Genomic DNA, 20,915 nt, shown 5'->3' with positions numbered 1-20,915 from the left:
ATCTCAAGGGCCTTTGCTCTTGCCATAGGGAATATCTAAAGCAGATATACAATGCATGGTCAGGCCCTTTTGGAAAGACAAGGTCAGGCCGAATTAGGTTTACACCAAATGGCTTCCTCATATTCTCCAATATATGCTATTGCTTGCCATTTTTATTTGTCAATAGGAACACAAGAGAACTTGGACTTAGAAAAATGAGTGAAATTAATGTAGAAAAAGTCATTTGATCTAAATGAAATCATGATTTACACAGTGATATGGCAACTCACTTCTGCACCGCACATGTGAATTCACTTCCTGACACAGTCTTCTTAAAATAAGGACTAACTTTTGAAGTAGATGTGATGCCTCTGTGTCAGAGCTGTGTCACCTGGTTTGGTTTGAGGTTAGGGACACCTCTTTGGCCCCGGTGGTGGGAGGTAAAAGTTGACAAACATTCTGTGGAAGTTTCAGTTTCATAATCAACTTTGAGAAATGGAAATTCAGAACCTAATTTTAAGTTAAATGTGGGCTTCTTTTTTTACGTTTATTGCTCCTGGGAAGGTTTATTGCACAATAAGAAAAACTACTAGGCAAAATAAAAATACAAAACGGTGGATTTATACCATCCAAGAGGGGACGTAACCGCTGCCCCGAGTGTCCAGACTTCTCTATGTGCTCTGCAGCAGGACCATGCAGCCTGCATCCCCCACCCGTGTCTCACGCACACCTACCCTGTGACCTCCTCAAAGCCCCATGCAATTTGTAGCCACAGATCAGGAGCCCCTCAGGTGGCAGGCAGCCAGGGGCAGCAGGACCTCGCTGTGAGTATTCGGTACATAAAGATGTTATACGGTAATTAGGTCAGAATTATTATCTACTTCACAGACCCGATCATCATGAATAATGTTATATTATTTATCATGCCTTATAGTCTTATGCCTAATAGTATGTATCATTTTTATAATAATTATTTTAGTATGAGCCACCATATGATGCACTAGCTGAAAACCTATCTGTCATCTTTGACACTCCCATCTCCCTCCTCCTGTCTATCAGTCTGGAGTGTAGCTGCTCCAAGGGACAGTAAATCCGAGTCAAACTGGCTTAAGGAAAAAAGGTATTTATTGGCTCACACAATGTTAGGGACTGGATATTTGTGTTCCCTCCAAATTCATATGTTGGGACCCTAAACCCCAGTGTGACTTGTATTTGGAGATAGAGGCTGTGAGGAGGTGATAAAAGTTAGATGAGGTCAAAGGGTGGGGTCCTAATCCGATAGGGCTGGTGCCCTTACAAGGAGAGGAATAGATGCCAGAGCACTCTCTTTCCACCAAATGAGGACACAGTGAGAAGGTGGTTGTCTGTAAGTCAGGAAGAGAACTCTCAGCAGGAACTGAATGGGCCGGCACCTTGATATTAGACTTCCCAGCCTCCAGAAAATAAATTTCTGCTGTTTAAGCTACCGAGTCTATGGAAGTTTGTTATGGCAGCCAGAACTCCCACATAGCACATCACAAAGGAGTTCATGTGGGTTTCAGGTCCAGCTTGATCAAGGGGCACAAACAACATCACCAGGATCCAGTTTTTCTGTCTTGTCTCTCAGCTCTGCTCTTCTCTCTATTGGCTTCATTCTCCCATAGGCTATCCCCTTGTAGTGATAAAATAGTTGCAACAGCCCCAGCCTACATCCTCCCAGGGATCCGCTCCCACTGGGGAAGGGAGTCTGAGTCTCAGTGGTGCTCTCAGGCACTGGTTCGGTCATGTGAACATATGTCCCTGACCCATCCCTCTGACAGGGCTGACCTGTTGAGCATTCTCCTCTCCAAATGCAAATCCAATTGGATCAGATCCCTACTTTTGAGGTTACCCAGTGCCCAGGCATTAAAAACCCAGCCCTTCACGTGACCTCCAAGGCCGGGCGTGGTCCAGCCTGCTGACCTCTCCAGCCTCCTTTCACCACACGCCTCCCCTCCTTCTTTGAGCCCTGCCTCGCTGGCCTTCTTCAGCTCTTGGAGGGCATCCCATCACTGTCTCAGGGGTCTCGCACGTGCTGTTCCTTCTGCCTTCCCTCTTCCCTCACCCTCCTCCCTCCTCCTTAATTCCAGTGCATTCTCCAGGTCTCAGCTGAAATGTTACCTCCTTAAGGAGCCAGTGATTGTGCAACTTAATCAACATAAGATTACATCTCTGCTCCCCGGCCCCCCCTCCCCCCCCCCCAGGGAAAAGAGGAGAGAGAAACAGAATGGGGGGGGGGGGGAAGAAGAATTAAAAAAAGGACCTTTCCGTTCCAAAAATTGGAATCGCAAGCCCAGGGGGACCTTTGGTCTCTGAAAGCTTCTCCTGCCGGGAGCTGTGCTGAGGGTGCTCGTGGCAAATGTGTTTTTCATACACCGTGGAGCCTGAACCCAAGACGATGACTTCACCTGTCCCTCAGCCAGAGATGGCGACCTGCTTCCTCGCTGGGGGAGAAAGCTGGGGGGTTGTCTGACCGAGAGACCGGAGGCTGGTCTCCAACATGGCGTCTTCCTAAGGAAATGTGTTAAGACCCTGCTTCTCCCCTTGTTAGCCTTTAAAATATTGAACTCATCCAGAGTTACAGGTGAAGCTGTGTGTAAGGAGTTAAGCCAAGCAGTGGTACTTTCCTCCCTTTCATCTTCGTCTCCTGTACCTCCATCTCAGCCTTGGACGGGATTGCATGTTTATTATTTCCATGCTTTAAAAAAGTCTTTCATCACACGTGAATGTATTTTTAATTAAACAATATAGTGTTTCGTTTTGCTTGTTTTTGAGATTAAAGATACGGCACGATGATCGTATGGGACTTTTTTTCTTTGCTCCACATTATGGTGTTTTGTTTTGTTTGGATCTGAACTGTTTTTGACACCAAATGTTTGGGTTTTTTCCCCCACACCAATCTTCTGACTCTCTATAATTCAGTTCAGCCCTGACACTCTCTACCTGGAGTTAGCGCAGACCCCACTAAGGGCCCAGTCCCCAAGATGGCCCCCACTGCAGATGTCACTCACGCGTCCCGGGTTGTCGCCCTGCTTCTGCCCAAGCTGCTGTAAATTCAGGGGGTTCCCATGGCCTCCTCTTGGCTTTGATAACTCGCTCGAACAGCTCACAGAACTCAGGGAAATGCTTTACTTGCTATTACTGGTTATTATAAAGGATACAACTCGGGAACAGCCAGATGGAGAGACGCACAGTGCAGGGTACGGGGAAGGCGCGGGGCTTCTGTGCCCTTTTGAGGGCACCGCCCTCCCAGCACCTCACCGTGGGGAAGCTCTCGGGCCCTCTTTGTTTCGGGGTTTTTAGGGAGACTCCATTGCTTAGGCACGATTGATTAAGTCATTGGCCATAGGGCACGGGTGGAATTGAAAGTTCCACCGCTCCAATCGCGCCTTCGTATTTCTGGTGACCAGCCCACCCTGAAGCTGCCTAGGGGCCGCCAGTCATAGTCAGTCATTCAGGAGCAGACAAAGACACACCACGTGGAGACTCCAAGGGTTTTAGGAGCTGTGTTCCAGGAACTGAGACAAAGACCAAATACATATTTCTTATTGTATCACAGAGAATAATTCATATACCATGACATTCGCCCTTTTAAAGTATACGATTCAGTGGTTTCTAATATATTCATAAGGTTACATGGTGTGCAACCACCACCACCATCTAATTCCAGAACATTTCCATCACACCAAAAGGAAACCCTATACTCACTGGCAGTCACTCAACATTTCCTCCCCCAAAACCCCAGCCCTTGGCAACCACTAATCCACTTTCCATCTCTATGGATTTGCCTATTCTGGATGTTCATAAAAATGGAAACATGCACTATACAGCTTTTGTGACCGGCTTCTGTCACTTAGCATAATGTTTTCAAGGGTCATTTGTAGTTAGCAACTATCAGTACCTCATTCATTCATATGGCTGAATAATACTCCGTTGTGTGGGCAGACATTTTTTTTGTGTGTTGTTAAGTTGATGGACATACGGGCTGTTCCACTTTTTGGCCATTATGAATAAAGCTGCTATGACTATTCATGTACAAATTTTTGTGTTAACACATTTTCAATTTTCTTGGATGTATATCTAGGGTTGAATTGCTGGGTCATACACTAACTCTATTTGAGGAACTGCCAGCCCGTTTTTGTACAAGTTTTACACTTCTTTTGTTAAGTTTATTCCTAAGTATTTTATTCTTTTTGATGCTATTGTGAACGGAATTTTTTCTTAATTTCATTTTCAGGTTATTCACTGTTGGTACATAGAAATATAATTGTTTTTTGCATATCAATCTCATACCCTGTAACCTTGCTGATTTCATATATTATCTCTAATAGCTTTTTTGGTGCATTCCTTAGGATTTTCTAGAAACAAGATCAGGCCATCTGCATACAAAGAAAGTTTTACTTCCTTTCCAACCCGGACGTCTTTGATTTCTTTTTCTTGCTTAATTGTCCTGGGTAGGACTCCAGTGCAATTATGGGACCAGACATCCTGGTCTTGTTCCTGCACATTCTAAGACATATCTCTGTTGTTGCATGAAGCAATAGTTAGTGAATTTTCCCTGCTATATATTTAATTGTGTGACTACACCACAACCTTCCACTGATAGACATTTGGTTACCTGCAGTTTTTTGCTCTCATAAACATGAAGCTACTAATATTGTTGTATGTTTCCCGTGATAAATAAACGAAAAGCAATAGGATATATCCGAGTATATGAGGAAGCCACTTGGTTTAAAACTAATCTGGCCTGACCTTGTTTCTGCAGAAGGGCCTGACGTGGCCTGTTGGGCATGCCTCGTACATCTGCTTTAAACATTCACGATGTCCCAAAGACAAGAATGATGCCCTTAAAGATAGGGATGCAGCTTCCCCCTGTATTGGCATTCCCTTAAGGATAAGCATCTCTTCCTAGAAACTAAGGATTAATTACCCACCTGCTGTGCGCACCTTGTGACCACCGAGCTGCTGTGTTCACTGAACTGCGGTGCCAGCAAAGCGATCTTGTGACTTTTGTAAAAGGGACATTCCTATCATATGTGATGGATGCTCTTTGCTCCAAGACAGTATATAACCACTCTGTACTCCCCATTTCTTTGGTGCCCTTCCTTCCTTGGAGAAAGAAGGCCCCGGGCTATAGTCCTCAGACTTGGCTCATAATAAATTCACCCCAATTTTGATTTATAAATTGATTATAGATGATTTGTATCGACACCTGGCGCATATGTGTAAGAGCTTCTCCATTTATACTTTGTAGAAGTGATCCAGATCCTCTCTGACTCTTATTATAATCAGAGCTAATTTTTGCCAACCTAATGCCACAATGGTGTCTCTTTGTTGTCTTCATTTGTATTTCTATTTTTATTAATGAGGCTGAGCAACTTTTCAAATGTTAATTGGCCGTCCTGTTTATTCCTTTGTAAAATGCCTATACATGACTTTGGTTTTTAAAAAAATTATTATTATTGAGGCATTTGGCTTTTTTCTTGTTTGTAGGAGTTCTTTATCTTCTTTATCTATTCTTTATCTATTCTTATACTTATCCGTTGTCAGCTATACTCGTTGCAGGTGTCTTCTGCCAGTTAGCCTCATCTTTTCTCAGTATAATACCTTCTCAAGAATAGAATTTTTAAATTTTAATGTAGTAAAGTTTATTTATCTTTTCTTTCATTGTTGGTACTTCTCATGTCTTGTTTAAGAAATCTTTCCTAGCTTAAAGTCAGAAATATATTTTCCTAGATCTTCTTCTAAAAGTTTTTAAGTTTTCTTTCCATATTTAATTCTTAACACATCTGAAATTGATTTTCTGTGTAAGGTATGGGATAGGGACCCAATTCCACTTTTCTGACATGGATAAGCAATTTTCCCATCACTACTTATTGAAAAGTTAATTGTTCCCCACTGACACGCAATGCCATGCCGTCATTCCAAATATGTGCAGATCTCTCTCTAGGCTCAGTTGTGTTCAGCCGCTCAGTTGCTCATCTCTGCACAGATTCCATCCAGTTTTCATTTCTCTAGATTTTAGCAGCACTAGATACCTGCTTGGGTTAATTCTTTCAAATTATCCTTCTTCTGCAAAAGGGTCTTGGCCCTTTTGAACTACTTGCTTTTCCATATATTCTTATAGGAAAGTTTTACATTATAGATTCAGTCATGAGTCATAAGATTACTCTAATTTTCTATTTCTTCTGTGTCATTTGGTAAATTAGGGGATTTTTTACGGCATTTGTCGATGCCATCTAAATTTTCAATCTATTGGCAAAATATTATTCATGCTCATCCTCCAGAAGCTTGCTTGTTAAGAACAACTGCTTTAAAATGTGAATTTTATTTGTGCAGATATATATTTAATCTCTTGATCTTAAAATGGAAAGAAAAAGCAATAGATGACATCCACACTTTATACACCAAGATGCCTGAATTTGATTGCTGCTGTCAGAATTCAGAGAGAGTCCTGGAATCCTGCAACGTGGAACAGGTGAGCCCCAGGCGGGCCCAGAGGTGGCCTCCTCCTGAATCTCCGCCGTTCAGAGCGAGGCTGGAACAAGCTGCAACGTGGGCCTTCTGCTCTGCGAGGAATCGGGAATTCATCTTGGACTTTGGAATCTGGGCAGTCAGTCAGTCCACACACCCCTCCACATTTCCCTCCCATCTGTGAGCTGGGCTACGCTGCTCCTCAGCTCATTTTCCTGTCCAAAGAGGCCTAATCTTTTGATCCTGTCTTCGTGGGAGCTTTGGTAGAAATTTGGTAGAAATATCAAGCCTGTTGTGTTCTCACAGGACGTCACTGTGGTCTCCTCCTTAGACCTTCTAAAGATTGTGGTAAAGTATACATAACATTTACTATTTTAACCATTAGAAAACCCACAGTTAAATGGCATTAAGTCCATTCACGTTGTTGTGCAACCATCACCGCCATCCACCTCCAGAACTTTTTCATCTTCCCCAACTGAAACTCTGTGCCGACGAAACGACTCCACCCCTCCTCACCCCAGCCCCTGGCAACCACCGTCTTACTTTCTGTCTCTATGAATTTTACTATTTTAGGTACCTCATATAAGTGGAATCATATAATGTTGGTCGTTTGTGACTGGCTTGTTTCACTTAGCGTGATGTCTGTAAGGTTCACCCCCGTTGTGGCACGTGTCGGAACTTCATTCCTTTTTAAGGCCGAGTTATGTTCCGTTGCCTGGATAGACCATGTTTTGTTTGTCCAATCAGTCACTGATGGACACCTGGGGTGCTTCCACCTTTTGGCTAATAGAGTGCTGCTGATATGAACGTGGGAACAAACAGCTCTTCAAGACGCTCCTTTCAATTCTTTTGAGTATATTCCCAGAAGTTTCCTTAGACTTTCAAATCGCTGTGTTAAACCAAGAAAAAACCTGGTCTTTATCATCACTTATTTGGAATATTAATTAGTATCATTTAATTAATATCATTTATATCATTAATATCAGTTAATATCATTGATAAATTTTTTTTTCTCCTGTTGAGTGCCTGATGCCAGAGGGTTCTCCACATTATTGAGGAGCGTAGTGGTTATTAGCCTTTTTGGGGTTCTAGATTTCTTTGAGAATCTGATGAAAGCCATGGATCGTGTTCCCAGAGAAATGGACGCATGTGTGCACACACACAGTATTGGTTGTGCATCCAGTTTCGAGGGGTCCCAGATCCCTGGGGCTCAGCGACTGTGGCTCCCAGATAGAAGTTCCGGTGTGGAGGACCATCTCCCGTTTCATCAGGCCAGTCAGGAGGAGAAATGGAATTTGAAACACACAAATGTTACTTTCTGCCAGCTCACTGAAGAACACGTCTGTTCCCTAACTTTGGGTGCCCTCCACATGCAGATCACAAGCTCACTGCTCTGCCTTCTGGAAGCTACCGTGGCTCCTTTATTTTCAGCCCTCAGGACAGCCAGGGAATGTCGGAAAAAAATTAGTTTCTTTTCTGATTCCAGGTATCTTTTTCCTTTATATCATGACTTCTGATGAATGAAAGAGCAGTATTTAAGTTCATTTCCTGTTTATTATTAAAGTGATTTTCACAAATGTTTAATTACATGCATATGTATGAACACGATGGAGAAAACAAGACTTTGAATATTCGAGGCAACTAAAAGAAAAACATGGTTACACTGATATCTGTCACTCTTGTGGGCAGAGTGATGGCCAAAGCGCCTGGACAGTCCGGTGCCTTCACGGGCACCCAGAATGAAGGCGCAGGCACAAGGGCTCAGCTCTCTGGTCCCTCACTGCCATCACCCCCCACCAGTGGTCTGCGGATACCCTGTTCCGAGAGCAACATGGACCGGGTCTGCTCAGACTGTTTAAGGTTCTGATCTCAGAGGGATACGATGTTTCTCCACAGATCTGTGTGGCTCCTGGACTGAAAAACAAAATACTTGGCATCTGTCAGCTTTCTCTTTCTCGCCCTACTTCCCACCGCACTGTCTGCTGAGGGACACCCACAACTCTGATGTGCGTGTGCTCGAGGCTGAAATAGGGGCAAATGGGGGATAGGCCCCAGCATGTATCCAGGGTTGCACAGGGCCTCGGCTGAAAGCGGTGGGAACCACTCAGCGTGAGTGGGGAGCCGGACTAGCCTACTGCGTGGGCTCTGAGTTGAATGGAAGAGACCTGTCCACCCAGGGAGGAGGCAGAAACCCTTTCTCTGAATGAGTTTTCAGTGCTTGTTCTGGAGGGAGGGAACGTCAGGAAGCCCCGCCACCCACAACCCTCCTAGTCCTCCCCTCTCTCTGGCCTTCATCTGCCCGCCCCCGAAGCTCCACTGCCTGAGCTGATCTCCGAGTTTCCCAGTCTGTAAGATTCAGTTACGAACATTTCACAGAGACATTTCCTACTTTGGGATTAGATGGCTTTGGGTTTGACTCTCAATTCCATGAATTACTATTTGCCTTGGGCATGTCACTTGGCCTCCCAGAGCCTCAGTCTCCACAAGTGAAGAACAAGTTTAGCCCCACCCACCTCACAGGGCCTGGAGGATGGTTTGTGCATACGTTAAAGGTTGAGCCCTGCGCCTGGCAAGCAGGCGGACGATGGCCCTTCATTGCTTCCTGCTGAGAGCTGGAATTTCAGAGCCTCACTTTAGAGGGTCATCTCGGGGCTGGGGAGGCCTTAGGGAAACAAAGGGTCCTGTTCTTTGGGGGCCATCTTGCAGGGTGCTGGGAGGGAGCGTGTGGCTGTGCCTGAGTCGTCTGTGCCCGGGGAGGACTCACCCCCTCCTGGTGCCCTCTCCAAGAAGCAAGGCAGGCTGGATAAAGCAGACTCCAGCTCCATGCCAGCCCTGTGCCTGGCACACAGTAGGTGCTCAGGACTTACTCCTAGAGGGGCTGTCGATCTGCAGGTGCTGCAGGGGCAGAGGCAGTTGAAGGAGAATAGGAGCTATCTGCTCTATCTTCATGTGTGGGATAGACAGTGTGTCTCAACCATCAAGTTCATCTGCCTTTGGCCTGAATGATGTCAGCTTGGTGCTGTCATCTGGTCAGAAGGGCTGAGCTGCCACCATGGGTATCTTTGGTGAAGAAAAGGGTCCTTGATATAAGATGCAGTTTACTAGGTTGACTAAACTTCCAAGTATGGAGTAAAGGAGGTAAAAACAGCTGGGGTCCCTGGGTGACAAGGAAGGAACCTCCTTTCTGGAGCACCGGCTGTGCCAGGTGCAGGCAGTGGGCAATGCATGGGGCAGAGACCGCTGTCCTGGGCCTGCTGGCGAGGGTCCCAAGTTCGGCAGTCTTGGCCTCTGTGCATCTCTCTCTGCTGGTGGAGAAGGGCGGCAGCATTGTGACGCTGGGCTGGCTGCAGCTTCTCCTTCCGGACATCAAAATGGAGGTCGGTGACCCTGGCTCTGCTCTGCCCCCTCTGCAGACGCCCTCCCTCCCCACTCAGGGTCCCAGGAGGCGCTGGAGGGAAGGACTGCCTTCTCCTGATGAGAGCGTTGGGCTCTGCTCACCCCCAAGACAGCCTGATCACCTTTATCTCTGTGACAAGAGGGTCTTCCAGGTGATCCCCAGAGCCCCTGGCTGTGGTCTCTGCCTTTCTAGGAGCCGAGCACACAGTAGGTGCTCAGCAAATGCCTGCTAAATGACCTAAGTTAGTTTAGTATCTTACTTTGCTGCCGGGGGTGGGTGGAGGTGCTAGAATAATTACTCAAGTCCCAGGATGTCACGTAGGCACCCACTACAGCTCCTGCAGGCCGGGGGTCTCTTGTCGTGGAAAATGGGTGACCTGGCTGTGTGTCTGGGAGAATGAGGGTTCAGGCAGGACAGGGGTTTTAAGAGGTTGGGGAAAGAGGCTCTCTCTTTCAAAGCCGGCCTCTGGGGCCGTTGCTTTCTGGGCACTTTTTGGCCCAGGTTTCAGTTCTGCTTTCTCTGTGTGTCCCACACTACCAGAGAGCAGGAAGGAATGCTTCCCGAGGCCGCCACTGCGGGTCCCATGCCTCCTTGAGTCTGTGACCACAGAGGTGGGGGGAGCTGGGGAAGGCCACCCCCTGGGGAACCAGATCTGGGAGGAAGGAGGTCACTGGCAGATGCGAGCTGGGGGGTGAGGGTGCAGAGGCTGAGTCCACTGTTTGTGAGATTAGACGGAGAGCCCCGGGCGACGAGAGAGGCCAGCACAGGGCTATAGCTGCAAGGCTCTGGCTCAGGCAGGAGAGGAATGTGGGGAAAACAAGCCTGTTTGGGGAAGCAGAGGAGGCCACCTCAACACGCACTCACTGAGGGCGTGGCTGGCCACTAAACCTCAAGGCAGAGTCTTTCCCTTTCCTTGGCATGTTTCCATGGAAGCAGCGAATGCCAGGAGATGCCAGGGACGCACGGCAGATGGGCTCCTTCCAGGCCCACCACTTCTGGGTGCCCCAGTGATCGGTGCTGGGGCACCGCGGTCCTCCACTGCCATCTTCAGAGCTTCTCAGTTGCCCCAGTGCCACGCTCCACTAGAAGCAGAACCGAGCTCATCAGAACCTCCAGGCCTTGGCACCTGCTTTTAGTCCTGGCCAATGGGACAGGCTTTTGCCTCCAGAAGCTTATTACTTTGCTCCTTTCCTTGGAGTTTATTGATTGGCCAGCCACCGAGGGTCCATGTGGGCCAAGGTCAGGGTGGGTCTATGGCAGCTCACGGCCAGTGTCTGGTCCAGGGGTGTGACATGCTCCTTTTGGCTCAGTCTCTCTCTGTCTTGCTTGTCCCTTGGGCAGCACAGGACTCCTGCACCACTGTCCTCAGCTTCCATCCTCTTCGGGATTCATCTTGGGGATCCACCCTACCTGGGCCCAGTGCTTGTCAGCATCCCCTTTCTCTCCACCTCCACCTGGAACCAGGTGAAAAGGCCCCCTTGTGTCAGCCAATTTACCATCAGCTTCCACAACATGGAAACATGGAGAAATGTGCTTTGTCGCTGGGGAGATCTCCCAGGACCACAGGCCCCGAGGAATAGGAATAGCTCTGGGATTAACAGGTGGGACCCCCAAGCTCCCCACTGTGGGGCTGGAAGCTGACATGGAAATTGGTGACAGACTGCACCCCTGCACTTGGAGTCCCCCTGCTGGTGTGGGAGGTGGTTTTACTGGGGAAGGAGGGCTGGATGGTGACTGCGTGGGCAGCTGGTGAATTTGGGCTGCAGGCTACCTGGTACACTTGAAGGGCAAGGGGCCCCACATCTGAGTCCGCCCTTGTCCTGCTCTGCCCAAGGGACACTGGGTAGGGTCTGACCACAGTGGTGGTGAGAGCTGCAGAACGTGGGTTGACTCCCACTGAAACAGCGGATTACTGGGTATGTGGGTGGCAACTGCCAGAAGCTACTCAAAGGAGCAGCAGGAAGAGTTCAGGAGAGGTGAGGGCTCTTTCTGGTCATCTGTGGGGATTTTGAGGGAATTAAAAACCCTCCCTGGCCCCTCCCCTGGGTAGCCGTTACTGGGGCTCATTCTGGAGAGCTCATCTAATTTATGGGGATGACCAATGGCTTGACAAGGGAAGACAGGCCCCTTTCTGGAAAGTTAGGCTGGCCTTCAAGGCCCGTGACCAGGGCAGGGGCAGTGTGGCCCTGACAGGGTTCATCAGCTGACACTGACCTACCCACCATGCAGCCCCTTCCAAATTGGGTTGGATTTTGGCAGAGGAGGTGCAGATGGCAGCACCAGCCGGCCTGGGGACTTGCCAGTGCTGATGCAGGTAATGGCTGTGAATGATTCCTGAGTTCCACGCCCTTTTCTGGATTGTAAAATTTGTTATGACCTGCCTTGTCACCAAACCCTGAGTCTCGTCTGCCCTCAATCTCCACGTGCCAGAGGCACTTCTCAAACTGTGCTCATCTCCAACTGGGTCAGCCTGGGTCTGGGGTGAGGAGAGGAAACCGCCTAGAGGCAGCCACCTAGAAATGGGGATTGGAGTTCATCTTAAGATTCTCCCATGTTCCTTGGAGTTTTGAATATTTGTTGACCCTAAAAACACAGATCACTTCCTACGCGTGTGCTACAGCTGGCAGTCAGCGGTCTGGTGGCAGGCAACACCTCAGCACGTCAGAGGTCTTCGCGAGAGCTAGCCCAGGCGCTGGCTTCCTGAATGAGAGGAACACCATGCAACCTGGTCAAACTCCAGACTTTTCTTTTTTAAAGAGAGACACTGAGAGGGAGGCAACATGGCGCAGCAGAAAGAAGAGTGTACTGGGAGCCAGGCCTCCTGACAGCTGGCCGCCTCTGCCTGGGAGCAGCCACCAGCCCTCCCTGGGCCTGTTTCCTCACCGGTCAACTAAAGGAGTGGCTGATGCTCTCTGAGGCCCCTCGTGGTCACACAGCCTGTGCTCGCATGGGAAAGGCCTGGCCTGCTGGTGGCATGCAGGCACAGCATGGACCCCAAGGTCATGGTCTCCAGGTCAGACATAGGACCTTTCCAAAGTTTACCGCTGGCCCCTGCACTCCCAGGAAGGGGTCCAAGGAGAAGCTGCCTTCCATCAAGTTCCATCTGAGGGCAACACTCCAGCAAAGCATTGGAGCCCAGTTCCCAAAGATTTTGCATCCAAAGTGTGTCCAGGGCCAGCCTGCCTTCTCCCCAGGCCTGTGGGCTTGCGGCCTCACGTAAACAGAGGTAGCAAGTGTCTGGAGAGTAGTTTAATCAGTCAGGCAGCTGGCAATAGCTGGGCTCACACTGGCTCGTGGGAGAAGAGGTGGGGCTGCAATTAACATTTACAGTTACTAGAGAGAATTTCCCTAAAGTACCCACAAATAGAAGTTTATATATATTTATCTTTATATTTATATATATATATAGTACTTAATTAGATGCTCTATCAAGGGAAAGCACAAATCTACAGGTTCCCCCCCTAGCAGCTCTCTTCTGCCCCATCACAGAATCCTTAGAGCCCAATGACACGGTGCCAGTGTCCTGGGCCTGTGGCCAGGGGTGTTGGCGGGTGTGGACGCCCTGCAGCCATCGGCACCAGCTTATCAAGCCCACCAGACCATCCTTCACACACTCTCCTTGCATGGCTGGGCTTGCCTCCGAGAGCCTCCCCTGAGACAGCGACAGCGGCAGCCACTCTCCTCTCTCCTGAAGCCTCAGGTGGAGTCGCATGCACTTTCCAAATGTGCACTCTGCCCAGACCACCCTTGTGGTGACATGGAGCATCCTGGCCCAGGCAGCATCCACCAGTGCCGGCTCCGGAGAGGGCACTTGGTGTCCTGGAAATGAACAGGCCAAGGGTGAGAGAGGGAGAAAGGCTGCCTTAAGCAATGTTTTCCCAGTGGGGCGGACATCAGAGGAGTGCAGCCGGACGGGGGTCTCTGCCTGGGCACGGTCTCGCCCTCCGCGAGCTGCTCAGGGTTTCCTGAAGGGCAGACGCTGTGGTGATTTCCCAAGGCAACGTGGAGGCGCGCGGAGCCGCCTTTCAGCTCCTACTGTGGAGGGCAGGAGCTCCCAGCCCTCCCCAGGACACCGCCACCCCGGCAGCGCAGCTCCGCCAGCGTTATTTGTAGGGCCGCAGGAACCGGGACACTTTGGACCGCAGCAGTTTGATGAAGGACCGCGGGAACATCTCCTTGGACTCCTGGGCTGTGTACTTGAAGTAGTTTTGGGGGTGGGCCAACACGTCGAAGAGGGCCTTGATCAACTTCTTGTCCTGCAAGATACATTGAGGCCGGGCTGAGACCAAGGGTGGGGCTGGGGGCGAGGTCAGGGGGAGGAGGCCTGGGGCTAGGCCGGCCGGGGCCTGCAGGGGCCTGCGGGTGTCTCAGGATGGGGGAGGGGGAGAGGAGGGCTGGCTGGTGGGTTTCAGGACTCCACAAACTCTCTGCCATGAACAGTTTTTTTCATTTTAATAGTTTAATTGGTTTTTAAATAATCTATTGGTTTTAACACTTGGGGTTCCAATATTTTATTTAAAAAGGGTTATGCTTCAAAAATAAAACAAAACCACTTGTTGAAAACCAGAGAACCAGAGCAGGGAGCACAGGTTCTGGAGGCGCCTACACCTTGGCCTAGGGAAGCGGCTCCGCTGCTCTGAAGTTCAGTTTTCATCTGTGGGAGGGGCAACCACCCTCCTCTTAGGGCTGCACGAATGAGAGCAGGCATTCTGGGCCGCAGGGGTGCCCCATCCAGGTGAGCTGGGAGGGTGTGAGCAGCACAGGCGGCCAGAGGCTGGGCTCACAGAACGGCATCTGGAGGGGCAGACGCCATCTATACTCTGTCACTTACTGGCTGGGGCTCCTCTCTGAGTCCAGGGTCATCATCTGTAAAGTGGGGCAAGGCTCCCCTGGAGGAGGACCTGAGGAGCAAGGCTGAGGCCTGGCTGAGGCCTCCTGGAGGAGGACCTGAGGAGCAGGGCTGAGGCCTGGCTGAGGCCTCCTGGAGGAGGACCTGAGGAGCAGGGCTGAGGCCTCCTGGAGGAGGACCTGAGGAGCAAGGCTGAGGCCCCCTGGAGGAGAACCTGAGGAGCAGGGCTGAGGCCTGGCTGAGGCCCCCTGGAGGAGGACCTGAGGAGCAGGGCTGAGGCCTGGCTGAGGTCTCCTGGAGCCCCAGCAGAGCCCTGCTCACTGTCGCATATCCTCACTGTCCCGCTATCCTCACTGGGACGACCCTCTTGTTCCCGGTAAACAGGTCTGCACCTGAGGAGGGAAGTGAGAAGCTTCTCGCTCTGGGACTTTCAGGTCAGCCTGAGCGCAGCAGGAGTGCACCAGGCCTGGGGCTGGAAGCCCCCAACTCTGCGAGCGGTCCCTGTTTCTCAGACGCGGAGGCGCAGCTCAGAGGGCTCGCCCAGGGCCACCTGGCTGGAGCAGGAGTCAGCCGGCTGACTGGCCTAGCCCCGCTCTAGCCCTCTACCCCACCCTTGGCTCCCAGGCTGGGGTGCTGTCTGCCCAGAGCCTGAGCCATGGCCAGAGCCCCAGGGCCCAAGCAAAGCTCTGGATCCAGCCTCTCATGGTGAGAACCCAGGGCCCTAATCTGGCCAGTGCCTGCGGTGTGATGGCCCCAGGCCACCTCGATGACAAGGTGAGGTGGCTCTGCTTCTCAGGGCCAGGAGCAGGATGCGGAGGGAGTCAGTCCCAAAGGCAGTGGTGGAGCCCACTGACTTCACGATACCACCCTGTCAAACTACCCCTACTTCTCAGATGAGGAGAGGGGCTGAGAGCTGGTGAGGAACCTGCCAAGGACACGTCACCGGGTCTGGGCCAGACCCCACCAGACCAGCTTGTCTTAGATCTCCTGGTCTAGAAGGACAGATACACTGGACTCAGCCTCCCGGCCCTCTGTCACCTTCTCCTCTCCTGTCACCATCCCCCCCCCCCCCCTTCTCGGGGGGGGGGGGGGGGCGGGTAGGGGTTGGGGCCGGGGCAGGGATGGCCCTGGAGCATCGCAGGCTGCATGGATCCCTTCCCATGAAGAGGCTCACTCACCTTCAAAATTTCCTGGTGGTTCTCCGAGGCGTAGAGCCGCCCATCGCGCACGATATCTTCTATTAATTGCTGGTAGTCCTCTGCGAATCCCCCAGCAGGGGAGGGGGAAGGTGAAGGGCTCCAGACACGTCTGCTTCCCTCTCACCGTCAGCCTTTGCCCGCCCCTGCTCCAGCCTCCGTGCCTTTGTACCCTCCACCCAAACTGTTCTCCTTGAGGTTTGGCTAGCTGGAAAACCCCTACTTAACCTTCAAAACCCTGCTTGGGCAGTGCCTCCTGCTGAAGCCCACAGACACACTAACCGCTCTCTCATCTGCACCACCCGTACCCCTGTCTGCATCTGTGCCAACCCTCGCCCCCACCAGGCTGGAGCTCCCTGAAGCCAGGATGTGTGATTTGTCTGTGTCCCCAGGGCCAGCCTGGGCTGGGCGCAGTGTGGCTACACTCACCGTCATAGGTGACATAGGGAACCTGGAACCCTTTGCCGCTGTTGCCTTCGTTGGATTTGAACTGGATCCAGAGCTTCCGGGAGCGGGAGGTGAAGGCGATGGGCCTCTCGTAGGTCTGGCAGGTCTCATAGGTGGTGATGGACGTGGGTGAGGCTGGGGTGGGGCAGGGGCAGCCATTGCTGAGCTGCGCAGAGCCGCAGCTCCTCACCTGGCCCCGTCCTCCTGCCTCAGGTGGCTCCCTCGTCACCCAGTCAGCCACCCAGCACGCACAACGCCCCATCCCCCAAATATTCCAGCTCTCCAGTCCATACTTGTTCCCTCTGCTTCAAAAGCCCTTCTCTACCCTCAACCCTAATTCCTACTCATCCTTCTGAGACCAGTTTCTGTGCACCCTCCTCCAGGAAGCCTCCCCGACTGCTCCATCTCCACCCTACTATGTTCCTGCTGTGCTCTGGCGAACCCTTTATTATAGCCCCTCTCTGTAGGGTTGTCACTGTCTCCCTCCAGCCAATTGCTCCTCAAGGACAGGGCTCATGCCTGTACCCAGCACAGGGCAAGGGCTGGGGTGGGGGGTCAGATTTGGGAAGTCCCCTCCCTCTGTGAGCAGATGAACAAGGGTGAGCCTGCTGATCCCTGGGGTGCCTGGGGCTTGCCAAAGGGTGCCCCACCTCCTCACTGCTCCCTGGAGAGCCTTCGTGAGGTCCCCTTGAGATGGGGGAGGCTGGGTCCCCTAGAGCTCAGCCCTGTGGGCAGATGGTGGAGAGGATGTGGGACACTAAGGAGGCTGGTGCCAGAAGGGGCGGGGGATGGTCCCTGGCTGGGCCTGACTGGCTGTGGGATCCCGGGCAGGTGCCTTGCCCTTTCTGGCCCCAGTCCTCCCATTCACACACTGGGGCTTCCCGGCTCTTCAGCGACACTAAGTGGGTGATGACTGCACATGGTAATGAAGCCTAAGCAGAGCAAAGGGGCACAGAGTGGATGGAAGCCCCCTCCACCTGCCGCTCCTCTGGCCAGTCTCTGTGTATCAGAGACACTCTAGGCCCAGGTGGGCAGGCACGCTTTTGTGTCTGCCTGTGTCCTCCTCCTTCTTCCCAAACATTCTGACCGGGAGCTTGCTCCATGTGGGCCCTACAATAGCAGTGAGTTGCCCAGCCTAGGCACACACCGTAAGGGATTTAACCTGGTCCTTGGGGGGACATGGGGCTTTCCTGCCTTGCTTGCTGCTGTGGCATCTGAGCACACTTGTCCTCACCTGCTGCTGAGGGGCCAGTGCTGCCCATCGCCTGAAGTCTCACCATGAGTCCCTGACAGGGTGACGAGCCAGGAGGCTGGGGCTCACGGAGGGGAAGGGACAGCGCTTCTGACCCTGGGGCGTCTTGGGTGCTGCACAGGCTGGCTCTTAGCGCCCCCAAGACTCAGAGCGGGGAGGAGGCCCTGCAGAGTAGGGGGTCGCTCCTGAGGTTTCATTCTGGGCTGTGTGACAGGACACAGTGGGACAACTGGGATGAGAGACTGGCTTGTGGTCAGTGTTGCGATCAGACCTGACCAGGTCCTGATTCCCATGCTGAGGGCGCACCTTCAGCTCTCGGACCCTTCCACAGAGCTCTGTAAAGCCCAGCTCCTGGAGTCAGACAGAAGTGGACTTAGACCCTGCCTCACAGACACACCCTGGCAACCTGCTCCCTGGCCCGCGGAGCTGTGCCGAGGGCATGAGGGGCGTGGCAACACGGCTGAGGCTGTCTCTGGTCCCGCTGCCCCGCTTCAACTGGCACGTACCGCTCTTCCTCATGACCAGGACATCGCCACACTCATCCTCAATGGGTAGGAAGATCTCGGGGACCACGATGAGGATCCTGCGCTTGGGGGGCGGCGAGATGTGCCACACGCACTCGGCATTGGCGGGGTAGTCGCCAGGGTAGTTGGGGGACTCGATGTAGCCCGTATAGTCTCCAAGCTCGCCGCCGCAGTGCTGGTCTGTGGGCACCGTGGCCCGTGGGCCTGCTCAGGCCTGGCTGGAGGGGTGCCCTGGCCGGTGGGCCCTCCACAGCCTTGGAGGCCCAGGGCGGGGCTGGCAGGTGTTCCGTCCCCAGCTTGGCTCACCTCCACCCGGCCCTCCCTGCCTGCTGGCCAGGTCCTGAGCATCCTCTCTTGGGGACCCTGCTTGGGTTGCTCCTCAGCGGGAGGGCAGGGCCCCATTCCCGTGCTGGCTCTCTGAGGCCCAGCCTGGGCGTCCCCTTACAGGGCACCCTCGGCTGCCTCGCCTGACCCTGCACCTGGGCCTGGTCTCCGCCTCCCGCCTGCAGCCGCCGTCCCTCTGGAAGGCCCGCTCAGCGGCCCCGCAGGTGTCAGCTCTGCCCGCTGGCCCCTGCTCTCCTCCTCATGTCGCAGCCAAGCTGCAGGTGTGAAAGCCCAGGAACCCCAACTTCCCCTTTCTCTCCACTCACTCTCTGTCCATTCCTTCACCGCCCCCTTCCCTGGGTGCCTGCCAGGCGCCCAGCATGGTCGCCCTCCCCACGGAACAGGAAGGCTGAGGACAAGCAGGCAACACACTGAGGAAACAGACGTGTCTCCCTTTCTTCTCCTTCTTAGCTAAACTGTGTGTCCTGAAGAGGCCAAAAGTGACCTTTTTATGAGCTAAACAGTTCCTAGCCTTAACCTGAGTTCTGCAAATAGAACTGAAGATAAATATTAAATCGACTTAATTTTTTTCATACATTTCATTTAAAGATCTTCTCAAGTCAAAATTTCTGGGAAACGTTTCATGTTCACCTTATTATTCCAGAAACTTCCCTCCCATTTGGTTTCCCTGCTTTTACTCATTAGGACGTGTAAAACCGTGTCTCTACCGAGCTCCACCAGTGCACCTGCTCTCCTGCCCCCGGAGGCCACGAGCCCAGGTGGGAGGCAGCCCTGGGCAGAGGGGATGGCGTCCACCTCCAGGATTAAATCCCTTTCTGTGCCTTTAGGCTGTTCCAGACATGACCGGCAACCCAGGAAAGGGATAACTGGCTGGACACTGATTAGGAAAAGGGCAAAATACCAGAAAATATGCCCCAAAGGACTCTGAAAAATGAATTAAAAATACCTGAAATAAAGAGAGCATCCTCCTTGTTATCCCCAAAGGTCTTGCTAAGTAAGGAGTTGGATATTATCTATTACCCAAACTGTCTTATGCTGTCCACTTTTGTTTTAGCTAAACTGAGCTTGTACACATGAGAAGCCCATCTGATCCTCTTCTTGCACTTCCACACCTTGTACACACTTAGCATCCTGCTTCCCGCAGCTCAGGGTGTCAGTTTGTGCCCAGTTGGCAGTCTAGATGGTGTGGCCTTCAGAGCTGCAGGGCCTGGCCCTTGGCAGCTGCCCCACAAGCCTTCTGCACCCTCCCTGGCACAGGGCCTGGCTTTTCCCTCTAGAGACCCAGAGCTCGAGCAGGGCCTGGCCTGGCACACAGGATGGGTGCAATCATGTCGCTCTGAGGAGCGGGACAGGCCAGGCTGCACCCTTGGTGCCACAGGGCTCTGGATGGATGCAGGATTCCCGTGGGCATCCCACTGAGGGATGCATCGGTATGAGGGAGCAGAGAGGAGTCACAGTCTCCCCTCAGACACCATGTGAGGTCAGGGCTCACCCTGCACCCCCAACCTGCCCCCAAGTGCCTCCCAGCGTTCCCAGTCCCCCGGCTGCGGGAGGAGCAGCACCTACTCTTGCAGTGTGTGACGTTGGTGGAGCCATCGAAGTCCGTGCTGGTGTTGCCTGGACAGGTGATACAGTGGTTCTGGCCAAACTCGGGCTGGTAGGTGCCGACGGGACAGCGGATGCACCGGTGGGTGGTGGTGTTGTAATGGTGGCCCGGGGAGCAGTGCACTGTGGGGGTGTGGTGTTGGTGGGAAAGGGCGACGGGCATTCTCCCCGGGGCCTCCCAGACCTTGAGGTCTGTCTCAGCACAGAGTTCAAGGCCTTCCCCGCCACCCAGTGACCTCTCACCTAGCCCCTGAACAGGCAGACCCCTCTGTGCCCTGATCCCATCCATAACTGCGCACAGTGTGCTGTGGACCACAGGGGACCGAGCAGTGTGCGAACCGGACAAGTCCCTGCCCCTGTGGCTGACCTCCTACTCACACTACACCCCAAGCGGCGTAGTTCGTGTGCTCGGTGGGATGCCTGGGGAGTGAAACGTTCTAAGGCCAGGTGTGGAGTTCTCGAGAGGGAGCCAGGGAGGGCGGCACTGAGGGGATTCTGAGTGGAGACTGAGCAGTGCAGGGCTAGCTGTGAGGCTATCCGGGGGAGGGAGTGTAAAGCACAGGCCCTCAGGTGGGGTGTGTGTACGTGCCAGGCGTGGCCGGAGTGGAGGGATCGAGGCGGTGCTGGCCGGAGGGGGGTCAGGGGTCATGTGGGTGAGCTCACGGGGTCCTGGGGGCCACAGTGAGGACTAGGCTTTCCTCTGAGTGAGGAGGGCCACCCGGAGCTGCTGCGTGTTCCAGGCTGCTTCCCTGGGAGTGGGCTTTGGGGGTGGGGGGCAGAGGTGGACAGGTGGACAGGCAGGAAGGTCAGGGTGACCCTGGAGTGGTGG

The 20,915-nt window shown here is 52.6% G+C and overlaps 1 protein-coding gene across 3 annotated transcripts in view; it reads right to left on the bottom strand.

Annotated features, from left to right (window-relative positions):
* Positions 1-8,027: 8,027 nt before the first annotated feature.
* SCUBE1 (signal peptide, CUB domain and EGF like domain containing 1) overlaps positions 8,028-20,915 on the bottom strand; it is a 138,960-nt gene continuing 126,072 nt past the window's right edge. For 2 of the 3 annotated variants that reach the window (XM_046646855.1, XM_046646856.1), the window contains 5 exons: positions 20,048-20,209; positions 18,119-18,316; positions 16,343-16,495; positions 15,896-15,975; positions 8,028-14,124 (listed from right to left, as the gene is read on the bottom strand). In XM_046646855.1, the coding sequence (XP_046502811.1) occupies positions 13,972-14,124; positions 15,896-15,975; positions 16,343-16,495; positions 18,119-18,316; positions 20,048-20,209 (746 nt within the window). In that variant the 3' untranslated portion in view covers positions 8,028-13,971. The remainder of the gene's footprint in view (positions 14,125-15,895; positions 15,976-16,342; positions 16,496-18,118; positions 18,317-20,047; positions 20,210-20,915) is intronic. The other variant, XM_046646857.1, reaches the window with a different exon arrangement.

The sequence above is a fragment of the Equus quagga genome, chromosome 19 (assembly GCF_021613505.1).
Source record: "Equus quagga isolate Etosha38 chromosome 19, UCLA_HA_Equagga_1.0, whole genome shotgun sequence".
Classification (NCBI taxonomy): domain Eukaryota; kingdom Metazoa; phylum Chordata; class Mammalia; order Perissodactyla; family Equidae; genus Equus; species Equus quagga.
Note: the sequence above shows the minus strand (reverse complement) of the source record. Positions and strands in the feature narration are given on the sequence as shown.